Source organism: Leopardus geoffroyi, chromosome A1 (genome assembly GCF_018350155.1).
Source record: "Leopardus geoffroyi isolate Oge1 chromosome A1, O.geoffroyi_Oge1_pat1.0, whole genome shotgun sequence".
Classification (NCBI taxonomy): domain Eukaryota; kingdom Metazoa; phylum Chordata; class Mammalia; order Carnivora; family Felidae; genus Leopardus; species Leopardus geoffroyi.
In genome coordinates, this window is record NC_059326.1 from 106,675,713 (window position 1) to 106,691,748 (window position 16,036).

The 16,036-nt window shown below is 35.6% G+C and overlaps 1 protein-coding gene across 3 annotated transcripts in view; it reads left to right on the forward strand.

Moving 5' to 3' along the window:
- ADAMTS19 (ADAM metallopeptidase with thrombospondin type 1 motif 19) overlaps positions 1-16,036 on the forward strand; it is a 241,553-nt gene that overhangs the window by 43,620 nt on the left and 181,897 nt on the right. For all 3 annotated transcript variants that reach the window (XM_045487730.1, XM_045487737.1, XM_045487746.1), the window contains exons 3-6: positions 3,749-3,914; positions 11,916-12,088; positions 13,731-13,814; positions 14,498-14,655. In XM_045487730.1, coding sequence (XP_045343686.1) covers positions 3,749-3,914; positions 11,916-12,088; positions 13,731-13,814; positions 14,498-14,655 — 581 coding nt within the window. The remainder of the gene's footprint in view (positions 1-3,748; positions 3,915-11,915; positions 12,089-13,730; positions 13,815-14,497; positions 14,656-16,036) is intronic.

Below are 16,036 nucleotides of genomic sequence, written 5' to 3' on the forward strand. Positions count from 1 at the left end.
TGATGCTCAACTGACTGAGCCACCCAGGCACCCCTTTAAGTTGTTTTTAAGTTATGCTTACATTAGAGTTTTGGGATCTATTTAATAGACCGTAATTAACTTGAATTTGAACACATGAAACATTTATATTGGTTAATTGAAGCAATTCACCAACAGTGTATTTGGCACATGAACCAAATCAAATTTCATGTTGTGATTAGAATTTAGTGACAATGTCAAAGCATCTACATGGAGATCAGTATGATTGGTTGTTTATTTAATAAAGCACAGAGGCATCTAAAGAGAACAATAAAATGTCAGAACTAGTAAGAAAAGAAATGAGCGGTAACTGATTGAACGTAAGTGATGGTAAATTTGCAAAATACTGAAATTCTTGCTAAATTGTGAAATGAAAGATAACATTCGATGACAAAAGAACAGATGCCACCATACGAGAATATGCACATGATGACAGAAATCAGGTAGGGGACACCTGTTAAACTTAATTTCATTTCCAAATTTTGTGTGAAGTGTCTCAGAATAGGGAAAATCATTTTGAAAAATCTAAGAGCAATCTGGGAGGAAAATGCTTATAAAGCTTGCATTTATCTTAGATGTTTTGCTGTGCGATATTCGTTCACATACTGTTTTCTTTCCTCCTAAAACCGAAAGGACAAGGCTTGCACTACGGTGATTGCTGCATCGTTGTGGATTGTCGAACACAGGGGCCCTGGTGCCTAGAGGTTAATAGAGATTCGTGTTCTCCCATGGCTTGTAAAATCACAGCGTAGATATGCATTTCTGTTCGGTTAGTGAGAAAGTGAGGCTTTTGTGGTGACACAGAAAACCTCAAGACTTTCTTTAATTCTGCTTTAATGTAAGTCATTAGAGCATTCCCTTTGCTGTAGGATAGTATTCTCATCTCAGATAGAAATTCCTTCCCTGCAGAAAGAACACTAAGCACTTGGTGCTAAATCTTCCCTGGACTGAACTGAGTCTGGCACAGTGTAGTCAGACAGTAAATATGTATTGAATGAGTGAGTCACCATTTATAATTATTCCAACGTTTTTTTTTCCTTTTCCAAAGTAGCCTTCTCATTTTTAAAAATGTCTAGAGATAAAGTTCTAACACAGTAGATAATTCTGTTATGAAGAGGTTTCCAAATCCCATGTTAAAAAATTCTATTTTAGAAAATATTTAACATGGTAATATGGGGATACAAAGGTGAGTCAATTTTGATTCCTTGGACTCTTGAGGTCTTCAGTTCACAGTCAAATGTTTGGATGTTTTGATTTATTCTGGTTATTCTAATTAATGAAATAAAAATTATGGTGAACATTTATTGAGTGATTACCCAGTCTCAGATCCTATGAAAGGAGCATTACATGGGCTTTTCAAAAGTGAATGTTCCCGATGACCCTATGGGGCTGTTGTGTAGATAAAGTCACTGTACCTTTATCAGAGTTATTTAGCTAGTAGTAGACTATGAATCCGAATAATCTTAAGTCCAAAATCTATTTTTGCAAGTCATTAAATTTTATATGATAGTATGCAATTAAATTTATTTGATTTATTGCTTTAAATCTAATACTTATAACCTTTTGAAAGAATATCAGATTATAAATGTATGATTTAGGGAAATTCAGCATGTTTACTTGAGATGTTCTAAGTGAGCATCATAATACTTACTGTTTTAATCATCAGCTACACTGATTTATTAGTGACCTTCAGTACTGACTGAACCGCAGAAGCATACTGATATGAGATAAGAGCAGGATATTTTTGTGTTTTCACAGTGTGGATCAATATATACCGTGATCCATCCTCCATCCATGTGTAGATGTAGTCCTACATCTTTAGTGATTATTGTTTCAAGTTTTAAATATTTGTTATTGTCCTTTTTTTCTATCAAATTAGGTTCCGAGGAAATTTTGTTTGGATTTCTTGTAATTACTTTGAAATTCAACCTAGTTTTACATGTGAGACAATGAAACCATGTGTGGAAAATAAAAGGACCTATTGGAAGTCATATTACAATTACATAACAAATGCCCCAAGTGTATGATATGTGCCTGATATTTTACAAGAATCATCACAGTAAATCTTTTCCCCATTATCACCACCTCCAGCCTGTGTGTGTGTGTGTGTGTGTGTGTAAAGGAGAGAAGGAGAGGGAGAAACAGAAAAAGAGAAGGGGACAGATAGAGGTGATGGAACTATTATTCTAATACTTGAGATTTTTATAGGTGTTATAAAAATGCAGTAAAGGGGCGGCTGGGTGGCGCAGTCGGTTAAGCGTCCGACTTCAGCCAGGTCACGATCTCGCGGTCCGTGAGTTCGGGCCCCGGGTCAGGCTCTGGGCTGATGGCTCAGAGCCTGGAGCCTGTTTCCGATTCTGTGTCTCCCTCTCTCTCTGCCCCTCCCCCGTTCATGCTCTGTCTCTCTCTGTCCCAAAAATAAATAAACGTTGAAAAAAAAAAAAAGAAACATTTAAAAATGCAGTAAAAAAGTGAGAAGTATTTTTAGATTATTCTTAAGATGTCTTGTAACATCAATTTGGTATAGAATAAAATGAGATAGCATATTAGCAATCCCCTGGTCTTCCGGTAGAGAAGATGCAATACACTTTAATAATTAAAACAAGATAAAAAGTCTCTTCTGTACTTTTAAAGAAAAGATACTTTTTTAGTGTAGGTTCAATTTTTCTTAATATTCAGTTTAGAAGAATTACTATATCTGAAGAAGTAAGTATATTATTACTGTGCTAGTTCTAGTGGATCAAATTGAAATGAACTATATGTGATTTTTATATAATCAATGCAAAACAGAATTAAGAACTTTGATAGCAGATTGGGTGTGAACAATGCAGGTTCCGAGGGATTATTTCGTCAAAACTGTTTACTAAAGAGTTAACAGAATGGTCAAATATATGTATTATATATATTTTATACAAGTAATATATATTACAGTAGAGTAAAATAATAAAAATGGAAAAGGTCAAGTCATATGTTCTGTGTGGAATATTTTCCTAGTTATAATATAAATTTATGTTCTAAAAAAGGAAGGAAAGAAATGACTAGGCTTAGCTTCAATATAATAAAAGGATACCTACTTGCTGTAAGTTCTTTTTATTGATAATAACATATTTTACAGTTTTTAGCCCTCTGTCCACAATTGGCTAAGTTTAAAAACATGGCATTATGTGAAATGAAACATGCTTATGTAAGTGATGATTCATTTTTTTTTCTGTAATTTACTGTTCAAAGGTTTTAAAAATGTTTAGTAGAAGCCTTTAAGAATATTTTATACGATACTTTCAATGCTGTGTCCCCTGCATTTGCTTTGACATGTTACATGAATTACTTTATTAAATAGTGATTATTGAAATGTTGGACAGTGTGGTGCATGCAATTAAAAACTGTATTGCTCTTCTGTACATGCCTACATGTAAGTGACCCCATGGGTCTCCCAAAGTGAGCCTTTAACATTCCAGAATTTTTACTGTGCATCTGTTGCTGGCATCTAGCCTCCCACCCACACAGGCTAAGTCCAACTAAATGAAGTTTATGCTAGCACAATAAAGTATGTAAAGATGAAGTAATAACATGGAAAGACAGTTACCTTATTAGTCGGGTTGCTGAAATAGCTTCACTAGAAGAATGTATGCACATATGTGAAAGAAAATAGAGTGTGTGTGGGTAGGAAAGCCTAGAAAGTAATTTATTCAAATAGTATTTCTTATATATCTTTTTATGTTATATATTCCAGATGGGATTTATACAGCTCAATGAGGACTTCATATTTATTGAACCACTCAATGATACAATGGCCATAACGGGTCACCCACACCGTGTATATAGGCAGAAAAGGTCCATGGAGGAAAAAGTCACAGAGAAGTCAGCTCCTCACAGTCATTACTGTGGTATCATTTCAGGTAATGCCTTCTCCTGAAAGGGGTTTAACAAATATGCAATGTGAGATGAATACACTAAATTGTTTTTCTTCCTTTTCTTCCATCTGTCCATCCGTCTGTCCCTCTGTTCATCCATCACTCTTCTAGTTTTATACTTGCTCAAAATGTGGAGTCTCTTCGGTTAATAACAATTAAGCGTATCTATTTTAGACTTCTCTTTTAGTTTTCTACAAAGTACTACATTTTAATGTCAAAAAATGGAAATTCACAAGGGTTCAGAGATTAATACATAACATGCATCTCTCTTGAATTGTGAAGTGTTCCTTGTAGTATACTATTCACCTCATTGGCACAGAAATGATACCGAGAGAATTCGAGATCTTCTGAAACTGAATACTGTGAGCTCATGGCCTTATTTTAGTCCACCTCTTTGAGAACATCATAGCTATCTCTTTACTTTGACCAGATGCCTCTTTTACTTCTTTCTTCTTTTTCTTTTTCTTTTTTTTTTCTGTTTGACCCAAGTAAAAATCATCTTGGAGGTTAAAATTAACAGTGTAGTAAGAAGAAGGGTAAAGATTTATTTCTTCGAATTTGCTCTCAGTATCAAAATACCTTAAATCTGGACTTTTCAGAAGCTCAAAAACATTTCCAGCCATCAAATCCTAGTCTCTGTTTGTTTGTCTGCCAGTTCTTCACAGAAATAAAATGGGGCTGACTGTTTTGTCCGCTTTCTTACTTCCTTTGGCAGAGGTCTGTGTGTTAGCAGGAACGGTAAGGAAAATGAATGATTTCTATTATGTAAGGAAGACCTGAAAGCCATAGCCAGCTTTCAAAAAATAATTAGAAGTGTCCCTAGGAAAAATTTTTACACATCTAATCCGGACATCTCAGTGACTATTCACCGATACAAGAAATATTTCCAGTTAGGATCTGAGGAAATAGGAATTTATTGAAGAAGTTTTGGTGTAAAGACATAAAAACTTGACTTGCACATTTAAAATTAGGTGTGAGTGTGGTTACTGCCAAGATACCAAATCTAAAATTGGTTATGGTATTTGAGGCTAGTTTAGGTATATGACTTGTGACAGTCAGTAACATTTGCAGAGGTGATAGGATGTCCATATCATTGCTCGTTTGGGGTGTTCAGATTCAGAAAGAATTGTAATATATTTCTGTTTAAATATATTTATCTCAAATTAATGTGTGACTTCTGTTTCCCTCGTGAAAGCTCACGGTATCAGTCTGAATGGGAATCATCTTCAAAAGGGCCTAAGTGCACCTACCTCTGTGCCGCACTTTTTGCTGTACATGATCGAGCCAATTTAAGTGAAACGCATCCTTCTTCTCTCTTCTAAGAAATACAGGCACAAAGGAGATAAAACTGCTCAACAGAAGTCATAGCATTATGAACAAGCCAAAGAAAGGCTCTTGTGTTGAGGAATGATAGCAACAACTTGGATTTAGTCCATTTAAGGAAATTGTCTTGTATGGGTTATACTAAATATCTGCGCTGTGCAACTTTCATATCGTAGTCAGCTCTAGCTGTTCTAATTACTCATGTACAGGATGACACAAAGAAGGCTTTGTGTGCTATGGTCCACAGAGAAAAGATTTCTAGAAAATTCTTAATTTTAATAGTTTTATAAGGCACAAATACACAGTTCATGTTTGACAAACATTTCTCATAAGGTTTCTATTTTTTTTTTTTTTTTTTTTTTTAAGGCATGACTGTTCTGTATCATTTGACCTATTTAGGTCAAGCACTTACAGGCACGGAGTGTCAAACTATCGGTTGGGTGATCTACTGAGTTTGCCTACTTTCAGACTTTTTAAAGGTCCAGAATTGGGAAAATGGTTTTAAAATTAGCAGTATGTGCAATAAAGCCTTCATTTACTTATACCAATATGTCTAATTGTAGCTCTTCCCTTATGACTTCAGGCTGATGTATTAACATATTGAACACATGATTCAACTTTGTATAATTCGACTTTGCCTTTGTGCAATGGAATCAGAAAGTTTCCGTGTATTCACATTGATCTTTGCGCTGTTTCCCCTTCCTCCTTTTAATGCCTTAGGTATAGTATGTTGCTGTGTATTGACTTCATGAATATCTTTTCTGAACAGGAAAACTCATACTTTAGGATGACTTTGTTGTGTTCTTCTATGAAAATATAATATAGAGAAGGCACATGAGATTGAGAGCCAGTGGCCCCCCTGGGTTCAAGGCATAGCTTCACTTTCACTCCTGCTAGGTACTCTTTTTCCATTCCCTTAAACTTTTTTTTTTAATTTTAGTATGGTTGACTTATAGTGTTATACTAGTTCCAAGTGTACCACATAGTGATTTGACAACCTGTACATTATTCAGTGCTCACCACGATAAGTGGAGTTACCATCTCTCACGCTGCAAAGCCAGTACAGTATTATTGACTGTACTCCCTTTGCTGTAATTTTCATCCCTGTGACTCATGTATTTTATAAACAAGAAGTGTGTACCTCTTAATCCCCTTCTCCTGTTACACCCATCACCCCACCCCCCTTCCTCTGGCAACCACCAGCTTATTCTCTGTATTTATGAATCTGTTCATGGTGTGGGTTTTTTGGGGTTTTTTGTTTTTGTTTTTGTTATTTTTTTAAGATTCCACATTTATGTGAAATCATATAGTGTTTGTATTGCTCTGTCTGACTTACTTAACTTAGCATAATGACCTCTATGTCTATGTTGTGAATGGCAAGATTTCATTCTTTTTTATAGCTGAGTGATAGTCCATTGAATATATATCCCATCCTGTTTATTTATTCATTTTATGATGGACACTTATGTTGCTTCCTTATTGTAAATATTGTAAGTAATGTTACAGTAAACATAGGGGTAGATATATCTTTTCAATCTTTTATTTTTGAGTAAATAAGTAGCAGCGGAATTACTGCTCTGATATGAGATATGAGATCATAGGAGATCATATGAGATATGATATCTCTATTTTTAATTTTTTGTGGAAATCCTTGGTGTTTTCCACTTTTACACCATAGCTTCTTTATTTGCAACATAAGCATGACCAGTCACATCACAGGGATAAAGAGCTAAATGTCACAGCTCTTATTTTCAAGAGGCAACCAATGTATTATTTTAGACAGACTGGTAAAGTGAGTAATTATACTGAGGCATGATGGGAACTCTGCCACACTCGGTACACAAGAAACTAGGTTCTGATATCAGGGGCCTGAGCCGCAAAGATCAAGCAGCAGCAAAGATGACAGCAAGATGACAGACTTACATCTCTGGGGAAAAAGGGGAACAGCGGGTGCAGGTTATGATAATGGACTTTGGAGTCTCTGCCTGTGTTCACGAACTTAATGCTACCACTTCCTAGCTGTGTGATTTTGGAAAACTTACTTTCTCTCCCCACAACTTCATTTACAGTATACGAAATGGGGATAGTGACACCCAAACCTCCGGTCTGTTGTCAGAATTAAACGAGATCATGTGTGAAAATGAAAAACTCGTGTGAAGTTTTTAGTACATATGGTTAGAGAAGAACAAGTTTCAGGCAAAAGGAGCAGTGCATGCAGGGGTATAAAGGCAGGAGAAGGCATCAGCTGGGGGAGCTGAAGCCAAATGTTTGCAGTGTGGACGGGAGATACAACCTTTGAAAGGTAGTCATGGACCTGGATGATGAAGGTACTTCCTTGTGTGTTCGATGGTAAGGACTTTACCTGGGAGCAATATGTGGTCTTTCAAGATTTTAAGCCGGCAAGTGACATTATTAATATATATTACATTACATTTTATTGTAAACCTATGAGTATGTCTAGGACTCACTGTTACAAGTAGATTTATAGAACTAAAGAAGAATGATCTATTTGAGCAGGACATAGAGATCATCTCTATTCTTAGAGACATCTCTAACTTAACCAGACAACTACTGAAATGGTTTGCATATGTCATCCATAACTGTTGTGGACATTATTGTCACCATGTGTATAGGGTATTATAGAGAGCACATGGTGAGCATTGATGACTAAACATTTTTCAAATTTCTTCACTAACTGGAAGTGTGTGGTGTCAACTGTGTTGTTCTTATACATGCATATGGGTAGAAAACCGTCTCAAGATTTGGAAGATGAAAAACGAGCTTAGCATAGTTGATGTAGACCCTGAAGCCATCAAAGAAAGCAACCTGATAAAAAGATTACTTCAATATGCATGGTTCTTACACAATGGTTAACTTGTATAATGGAGTCTACCATGAAGCTGAGATTCTTAAGAAACATTCTAGAATGTTCCATGCAGTCTATTTAACTATACCATGAAAATAAGGATGTAGCATACTGACAGATGGGGACTGGGGCAGTAAAGGAAACAAACTTTTTTCTCTCTCTTACTTTGTTCCAATCTCCATTCTAACCTCTCTCTTTTCAGGTGTTTAGTAACTTGTATTCATGTGTCTCACAGTCACTTCAGACTTAATAAATCTAAAGCTGAACCCATTACCTTCCTTCCCAAAGTCCCCTGTTGTTGTCTTCCACTATCTGCTACCTGGTCACTCAAAGATAAAAATTGAACACCCCCCACCCCCACCTTCCCCGCTCCGCACAAGCCAAAACAAATAACAGCAACAAAAGAATAATTCTGGAGTGCCTGGGTGGCTCAGTTGGTTAAGCATCTGACTTTGGCTCAGTTCATGATCTCCTGGTTCATGAGTTGATCTCCTGGTTCATGAGTTCAAGTCCCACGCCAGGCTCTGTGCTAATGGCTCACAGTCTAGAGCCAGCCTGGAGCCTGCTTCGGATTCTGTGTCTCCCTTTCTCTCTGCCCCTCCCCTGCTCTCACTGTGTCTCTCTCTCAAAATAAAAATATTAAAAAAAGAGAGAGAGTAATTCTAACCACTTCCCCTTTTTTCCCCTAAGTCAGATTAATTTTACTTGTGATGATGACTACTTTCTAATATTTGCCTATCTTCTTATGCTTTCTATTCCTATCACTGCCTGATTTTTACGTATAAGATCAGTGACATATCCACATAGGAGAGTTACGTCTGTATTTTTCCCTCCATGGTTTATTTGGTGTTGACTCTGCCAAAGTGAGTCTGTACATCTACTTGTAGAAATGTCTGTGACTAAATATTACAAGTATATATAACAACATACTAATATATAACTAAGTACCTTTAAGATTATGATTAGAAAACTGCAGAATTCATTGCTAATTGGCAGACATCTCAAGATACAGATATAGTCAATTTCTTATGCTGCCTGTCATCATCTTTGGTTTCAACTACTCATACTAAATATGGATCTATAAAGTGTACTTTTAACTCTTGTGATCCTGTTGAAGATGGCTAGTGTTGTTTTTGTCTTTTTGCATTGTCATGATTCATGACATAATGCTTCTTTTCATTAAATAATGACTCTTTGCTTTTCTTTTTATAACACTTTCATTAACTTTGTTAACTGACTCTACTTGGGTAAAACTTTGTTTATCAAGTAGATTTTAGTCTGGGTCACTGCAAAAAAAGAAAAAAACGAAACTGTAAATTATGATAACTCAGAACAGTGAAGTTCCCAGTAATGGTAGCGGAATCCAGTTCATGTTAGATCTCAGAGATAACTCAGTTGGGCCTAGAAGGCAGTAATGGAAGGGAACCAATAGTTCAAAAATTCAAGATATAAATTAATTCTGGCACCATGGAAAGATGTTAGAGGGTAAGAAAGGTGGAATAGATAGTTTGCAAAGTGGAATAGAATAGACTTGAATTGAATTGGCAAGCCACTGCCAAAGTACTTAAAACAAGACAAGGAAAGCAATTTATCAGAAGCCACCACAGTGGACTAGAATTATGAGAGTATGTACTTAGAAATTTAAAAAAAAATTAGAGACACCCAGGGAAACATGACTAATTGAACACACAGATTTATCTCCATGAAACTCTACTAAACACACATGTTTACTTCTGGGGATTCCATTAAAATTGTAGTAAAGAAATATGAAAGATGTTGGCCCACGAGTATAAATTTGGGAAAGGAGGTGGTAGCACTTTAATGACATCAACCGAATTTTGGTATATGGCAAGGAGCAGAACAGGTAATCAGTGATTTAAGAATGGATTGTAGAGATGGTTGCCCAACTGTAGAAATTGATTACAACTAACTGAATTGTACGTCACTGGCTACATGTTTTGTCATATATATTATATCTCAGTAAAGCTGTTAAAATAGTAAGTTTCATTATTGAAGTACCCCATGCATACAGGAAATTGCACAAATGATGTGTCCCAACTGCTAAATTTTCCCAAAATGAACATAACCATGTAGTTATCACTCAGATCAGAATATAGAAAATGTCAGTACAACAGATGTCCCCCTAGGCCCATTCCTAGGCACTAATATCTCTTACCTCAAGATACTTACTTTCCTTCTAACATCATGTCTTCCCAGTTGTTATGTTTCTGTAAATGGAAGAATACAACACCTACTCTTTTGTCATTGGCTTCTTGGCTCAACATCCTCTTTGTGAGGTTCATCCATGTTCTTGCACATTGTAGTAGTTGGTTCATTTTCTTTGTTCTAGAACATTCCATTGTATGGGTAGGCCAAAATTTCTCTATCCATTACACTATTGATGGTTATTCAAATTAAGAACAGTACTACTGTGAATAATTTTTACATGTGATTTATATGCATTTCTGATAAGTGTATCTTTCAGATCACTGATCACTGGGTATGCAAATGTTAAACTTTAGTGGCTACCGCTTGCTCATTTTTCAGTGTTTATCCTAATTTAAACTCCCAGTATGTATGTGCAGGGGACTTTCAGTTGTCTCCACACTCTTGACAACACTTAATATAATCATCTCTTTATTTTAGCCATTCTAGAGAGTTTAGTTAATTTAATTAATTGTGATTTAAATTTGCATTTCCCTGAAGAGTAATGAGACTGAGCACCTTCTCATATGCTAATTGGCCATTTGGATGTCTTTCTTTGTGTGAAAAATGGCTGGTCAAGTCTTTTGCCAATTTTTCATTTGGGTTATCTGTTACTAATTTAAAGTAGCTTTTAATTTGTTCATTATGGAAAAGTATTGTAAATATCTTCTCCCACTTGGTGGCATGCTTTTCATTCTGATAGTGGCATGTTTTAATAAACATTTTACATTTTTATGTAGTTAAATGTATAAATACATTTATTTGTGGTTACTACTTTTATTTGGCCTTGTTTGAAGAAATCTTTATTTCCCTATGTGATCCTGATGGAAGGCAGAACTGAGTCTTTTGTAACCCATGCATAATGTTTTAGTAATTAAGGGCCACTGCCTGAAATGAGGATGTGTGAGGTAGTCACTTCAGGCACTCTCTTCAAGTAGACCTTTGTTTTGTCACTGGTTTCAAAAAGAAAATTGTGATTTTTTTTATTGGATTATTTTATTTATATGGACTCTGTGCTAAGAATTTTACTAATGCAACCTTATTATAGGACATCAACACTAGAAAGTAGATGTTGCTATTGTTCAGATGAGGAAATCAAGGCTAACTGACTGATGTTAGTTTCCCAAGTAGCAGAGCCAATAAGTGATACAAGTCTATCTAGTCTATTTGATTCCAAAGCCACAGTCCAAAACCAGATGCCCTTTTAGCTTCCATGTATTCAGGGAACTTATTTGGTCTTGCTTACCATTATATTATCAACATATCTTGGCATTAAATAAACATTTTTTTAAATGTTTATTTATTTTTGAAAGAGAGAGATAGAGAGAATGAATGGGGAAGGGGCAGAGAGAGAGGGAGACAGAGAATCCCAAGCAGGCCTCACGCTGTCAGCAAAGAAACCTATGTAGAGCTTGATCTCACGAACTGTGAGATCATGACCTGAGCCGAAATCAAGAGTCAAACACTTAACCAACTGAGCCACCCAGGTGCCCCTTAAGTAAACATTTTGAAAAAATTATTGAAGAAACGGAAATTTTGTATTCACTTTGCCAATATGGAGTCACATTGGAAAATCCATTTCTCTATTGCAGACAAAGGAAGACCTAGATCTAAAAAAATAACAGAAAGTGGAAGAGGGAAACGATATTCATACAAATTACCTCAAGAATACAACATAGAGACTGTAGTGGTTGCAGACCCAGCAATGGTTTCCTATCATGGAGCAGATGCAGCCAGGAGATTCATTCTAACCATCTTAAATATGGTAGGCAAACTTTAAAGTGCGCTTGGAATTTTTTCAAGAAAACTCTAAGGAAGAAATGTGTGAGTATAATGACATTCTTTAAAAATTAATTCATTACTATTCCTTTCTTTTATTGACATCAGTAAAAAAATGCTTTGGGTATACCAGATATCTTAAAAGAAATATCAAAAGTAATAATTCACATCTTCTAGTAAAAGAAACCATCCTTATTGTTGATTTCAATGTGGCAAACTCTTTCTCTGTTATTCTTTTATCTATTCTTTCATGACCTTCTTTTCATTCTCTTTTATAAAAGGCCATTTGCTGAAATTAGAAATGTTATGTATTTTTTTGTACGCATGGCCCCACCCAAAGTATTAGACATTATGTGGTGGAACAAAAATGGAGGTTGGTAATCCACTGATAGGTATGTAAAATTTGATGTCAGATATAATACTAGTTTATGAGTAAGACCTAATAGCAAATAGCTAAATTTTTTAAGCAGGTGGATCACACGTAGCTAACTTCAGTTAACAGTTTCTAAACTGCAGAAATCTAGTTTGTACCTAGTATCATACAGATGTTTACCACCAAATGAATCCTTTGACTTAATTATATACCCTTTGGTTAAACTTTCTGCAAGGCAGAATTAAAAGGTCGGAGTGAAGAGCCGTTCTTAGGGGAGAATGAACATGAATAAATGTCAAAGGCAAATGCCCATTTATGATTCCAGTTACCATATAAGGCAGGGTAGGAACCACTGATTCAGGGATAAATATATTATGTTTTGTAAAATTCTATTTTTACTGTTTTTGCTCATTTTTACTATTTGGCTTATTTGAGCAGGGAACACATTTGCCCACACTTCAGTCATTTCTTACCATGTTCAGCTACCTCCAGAACATTCCACCAGCAGTCTGTTACAGGGCAGGCTAATACAGCCTACCAGCTTTAGTTTCTTCTAAGTAGTTCTATCTCCGAAAGTATGGGTTTGACGTGTCAGCTTTCTGTTTTCTATTACAAGTTAAATAAATATTAAATTCTATAAAAAATGAAGTACCACATAAAAATTCACCTTGCTTTCCAGCCCTGCTGCACACACCATAGTTTGGGAAAAACAGTTATAATGAGGATCTGAAACCATTAATCAACAGTGGCCTGCAAGCTTGTCTTCCTGGGTAACATTGAAGAGAAGAGCTTTGAAAACCCTTTTCCTATTTGGCAGCTAGCTTAGAGAGAGAGAAAACTACTCCAAGGAATGAATTGGGAGGTGGCATAAAGCAGGCTCAGTTTTCAGGACTGTTTCTCAGAAAAAAGGAGGACACTGGCATTTTGTGGTCTTAAGAAACATTCTAGGGTTTAGTTACTAAAATGCTTGTCTTCAGTATTGTAAAAAGCCCAACCTTCCCTCTATATCCCATTGAAATGGCGTAGACAATCAAGACTGCAGTGAGTTTCTCAGAAGGCTAGGTCTAATTTTCTTGGTCTTTAAAATGAATTAGCTATGTTATTCTTGCTTATTAAGCTAATTTTAAAATTATTTAAGTGGTTTTAAATATAAGATTTCTCAACTAAATTGAGACTTCTCCCATATCTGGACTTTAAGAAAAATAAATATGATTTCAAGTTTTATTTTAGGATTTTTATTTTTATTTGTTTTTAGGTTTTTAACCTTTTCCAACACAAGAGTCTTGGTGTGCAGGTCAATCTTCGTGTGATAAAGCTTATTCTGCTCCATGAAACTCCAGTAAGAAAGTCTTGAGTTTTTTGTTCAATTAATTGGGTGAGAAGTTGTGTTCAGATGCTTTTAAGTAAAGTGAATGTTAGGAGTGTGCTTTTTATTGACTTAAAAATCCAGAAATATCCACTAAGTCACTTAAACTATACATAAAACTGGCCTTTAGTTTTGGTTAATACCTCAGTTTTATTCTAAAAATGGAATGTTCTTAGTTTCCAAGGATCCTGACAACAAACCTTAACTTTCCAAGATGTAATTTTTAAAAGTGATTTTTAATGAGAGTTTTATTTTCTTATTTAAACATGTGCTTTTGAAACGTTTTCTTATCTGTAATTCATTTCAGAGAATACTCTGTGGCATCATTTTAGTATGCTACTTAACTAGAACTTTGAGAAAACTTTGTTCTTAAATTGTAGAAATAAAATTAAGTTATTTAAGCCAGAAAGTTCCACATTCTTACAACACCTCTCTCCTTTTTCAGAGTAACATTGAACAGATTTTGTAGTTATTGTACCCTCCCAAAGTTGCACGATTTTCAGCTGAGGCTAAATTATTTCTGAATGTCTTCCAGGTTCTAATTACTGTTGTTATGGTCAGCGGTCCGCTTTAGTTATTCAGGAAGTCTCGTCAGTTTTTAGTTTTTTGTATATCTGAAAATAATTTGCCTTGAAGTGAAGTCTCTTCTCTTGTAGGCAGACCTATATATTGGGCACCATGGAGAGAAAATGCTAGAGAGTTTTTGCAAGTGGCAGCATGAAGAATTTGGCAAAAAGAATGATATACATTTAGAGATGTCTACAAGCTGGGGAGAGGACATGACTTCAGTGGATGCAGCTATACTTATAACAAGGTAAATTTTCCAAAGCCAATTAAATGACATTCCTAATTCGATGGCTGTGCTGTTAATCGGATTAATTCCTTCAGAGAATGCTTTTATTCCAGATTTTGTGTTCCAAAAAACTTTGGCATAATGATTTTAGTCATCTCCCTCAATTCATAATAACTGATTTCTGAATAGGCACATTTTGGATGGCATATTGACAAAACTTGTGGCTAGTTAATTTAAAAAATATTTTACCCTCAGGGCGCCTGGATGGCTCCGTCGGTTAAGCGTCCAACTTCAGTTCAGGTCATGACCTCACGGTTCATGAGTTCAAGCCCCGCGTCGGGCTCTGTGCTGACAGCTCAGAGCCTGGAGCCTGCTTTGGATTCTGTGTCTCCCTGTCTCTCTGCCACTCTCCCACTCACACTCTCTTTCTCTCTCAAAAATGAATAAACATTAAAAAATTTAAGAAAATAAATAAAATTTAAAAAATACTTTACCCTCAATTTTTGAAATGAAGACATAGCCATTGATGATGGGAAGTGAACACTATGGTGAATTTTGGTGGCACTTCACAAAAAGCCTATATTGTATGTTTTTCAGTCATCACCATGGAGATAAAGCATCCGATATATTAAACTCAGTAATTGATAAACTTTCTGGTACCACCTGAGAAAAAAGTGTCAATTAAATCTCTAGCTGATTAATTCTTGGCTCCACTGTGAATGTACTCCTAACAAACATTTGTCATGCAGCATTAAAGGCAAATATAAAAAGATGAAACAGCAACAATATGCTCTTTATGGGCACTCTGTGTTAGTAATTATTTGTAAATTTTTTGTTTAAAGCTATTAAAAATGAATAGTAATTCATTATTCACTAGCAATTTAATTTTAGCATCAGCAATGTTGACATTTCCCATCACAGAATACACACTAACATCTGAATATGATTTTCTGTAACAGGTCTGTTGAATTCATGATAGCATCTTATTGCTGAATTATACAAAAACTCTTCTAGTTCTGCATGATTCACGAAGGTGAAAAAATCTATTGTAAGAACACAATTGGACTTCCACTTCCAACTGTGTAGGTGTACCTGCGATTGGACTTTTACAGTAAATAGCCATAAACTGAAGAATATTTATGAGACAAATGCTTTTAAGTCACTGGAGGATGAGCAGTGCAAGACTGCAACTTTGAAAGAAGGAAAATTTATTAAGGGAGCCCCACAGTCAATCCAGATTATTGCCTGGGAATAGTTTTTTGACTGGTATAGCAAGCTGGAATCTAGGTAGAGCCCAGTGGTCCTGCTGAAGGTACTGTAGATGAGGATCCTATGCAGAGAATGATGCCAAGAAGCTTGTGTGCAGATCATCTTGGAGAACTTTGCAAGACTGGTCTGAATA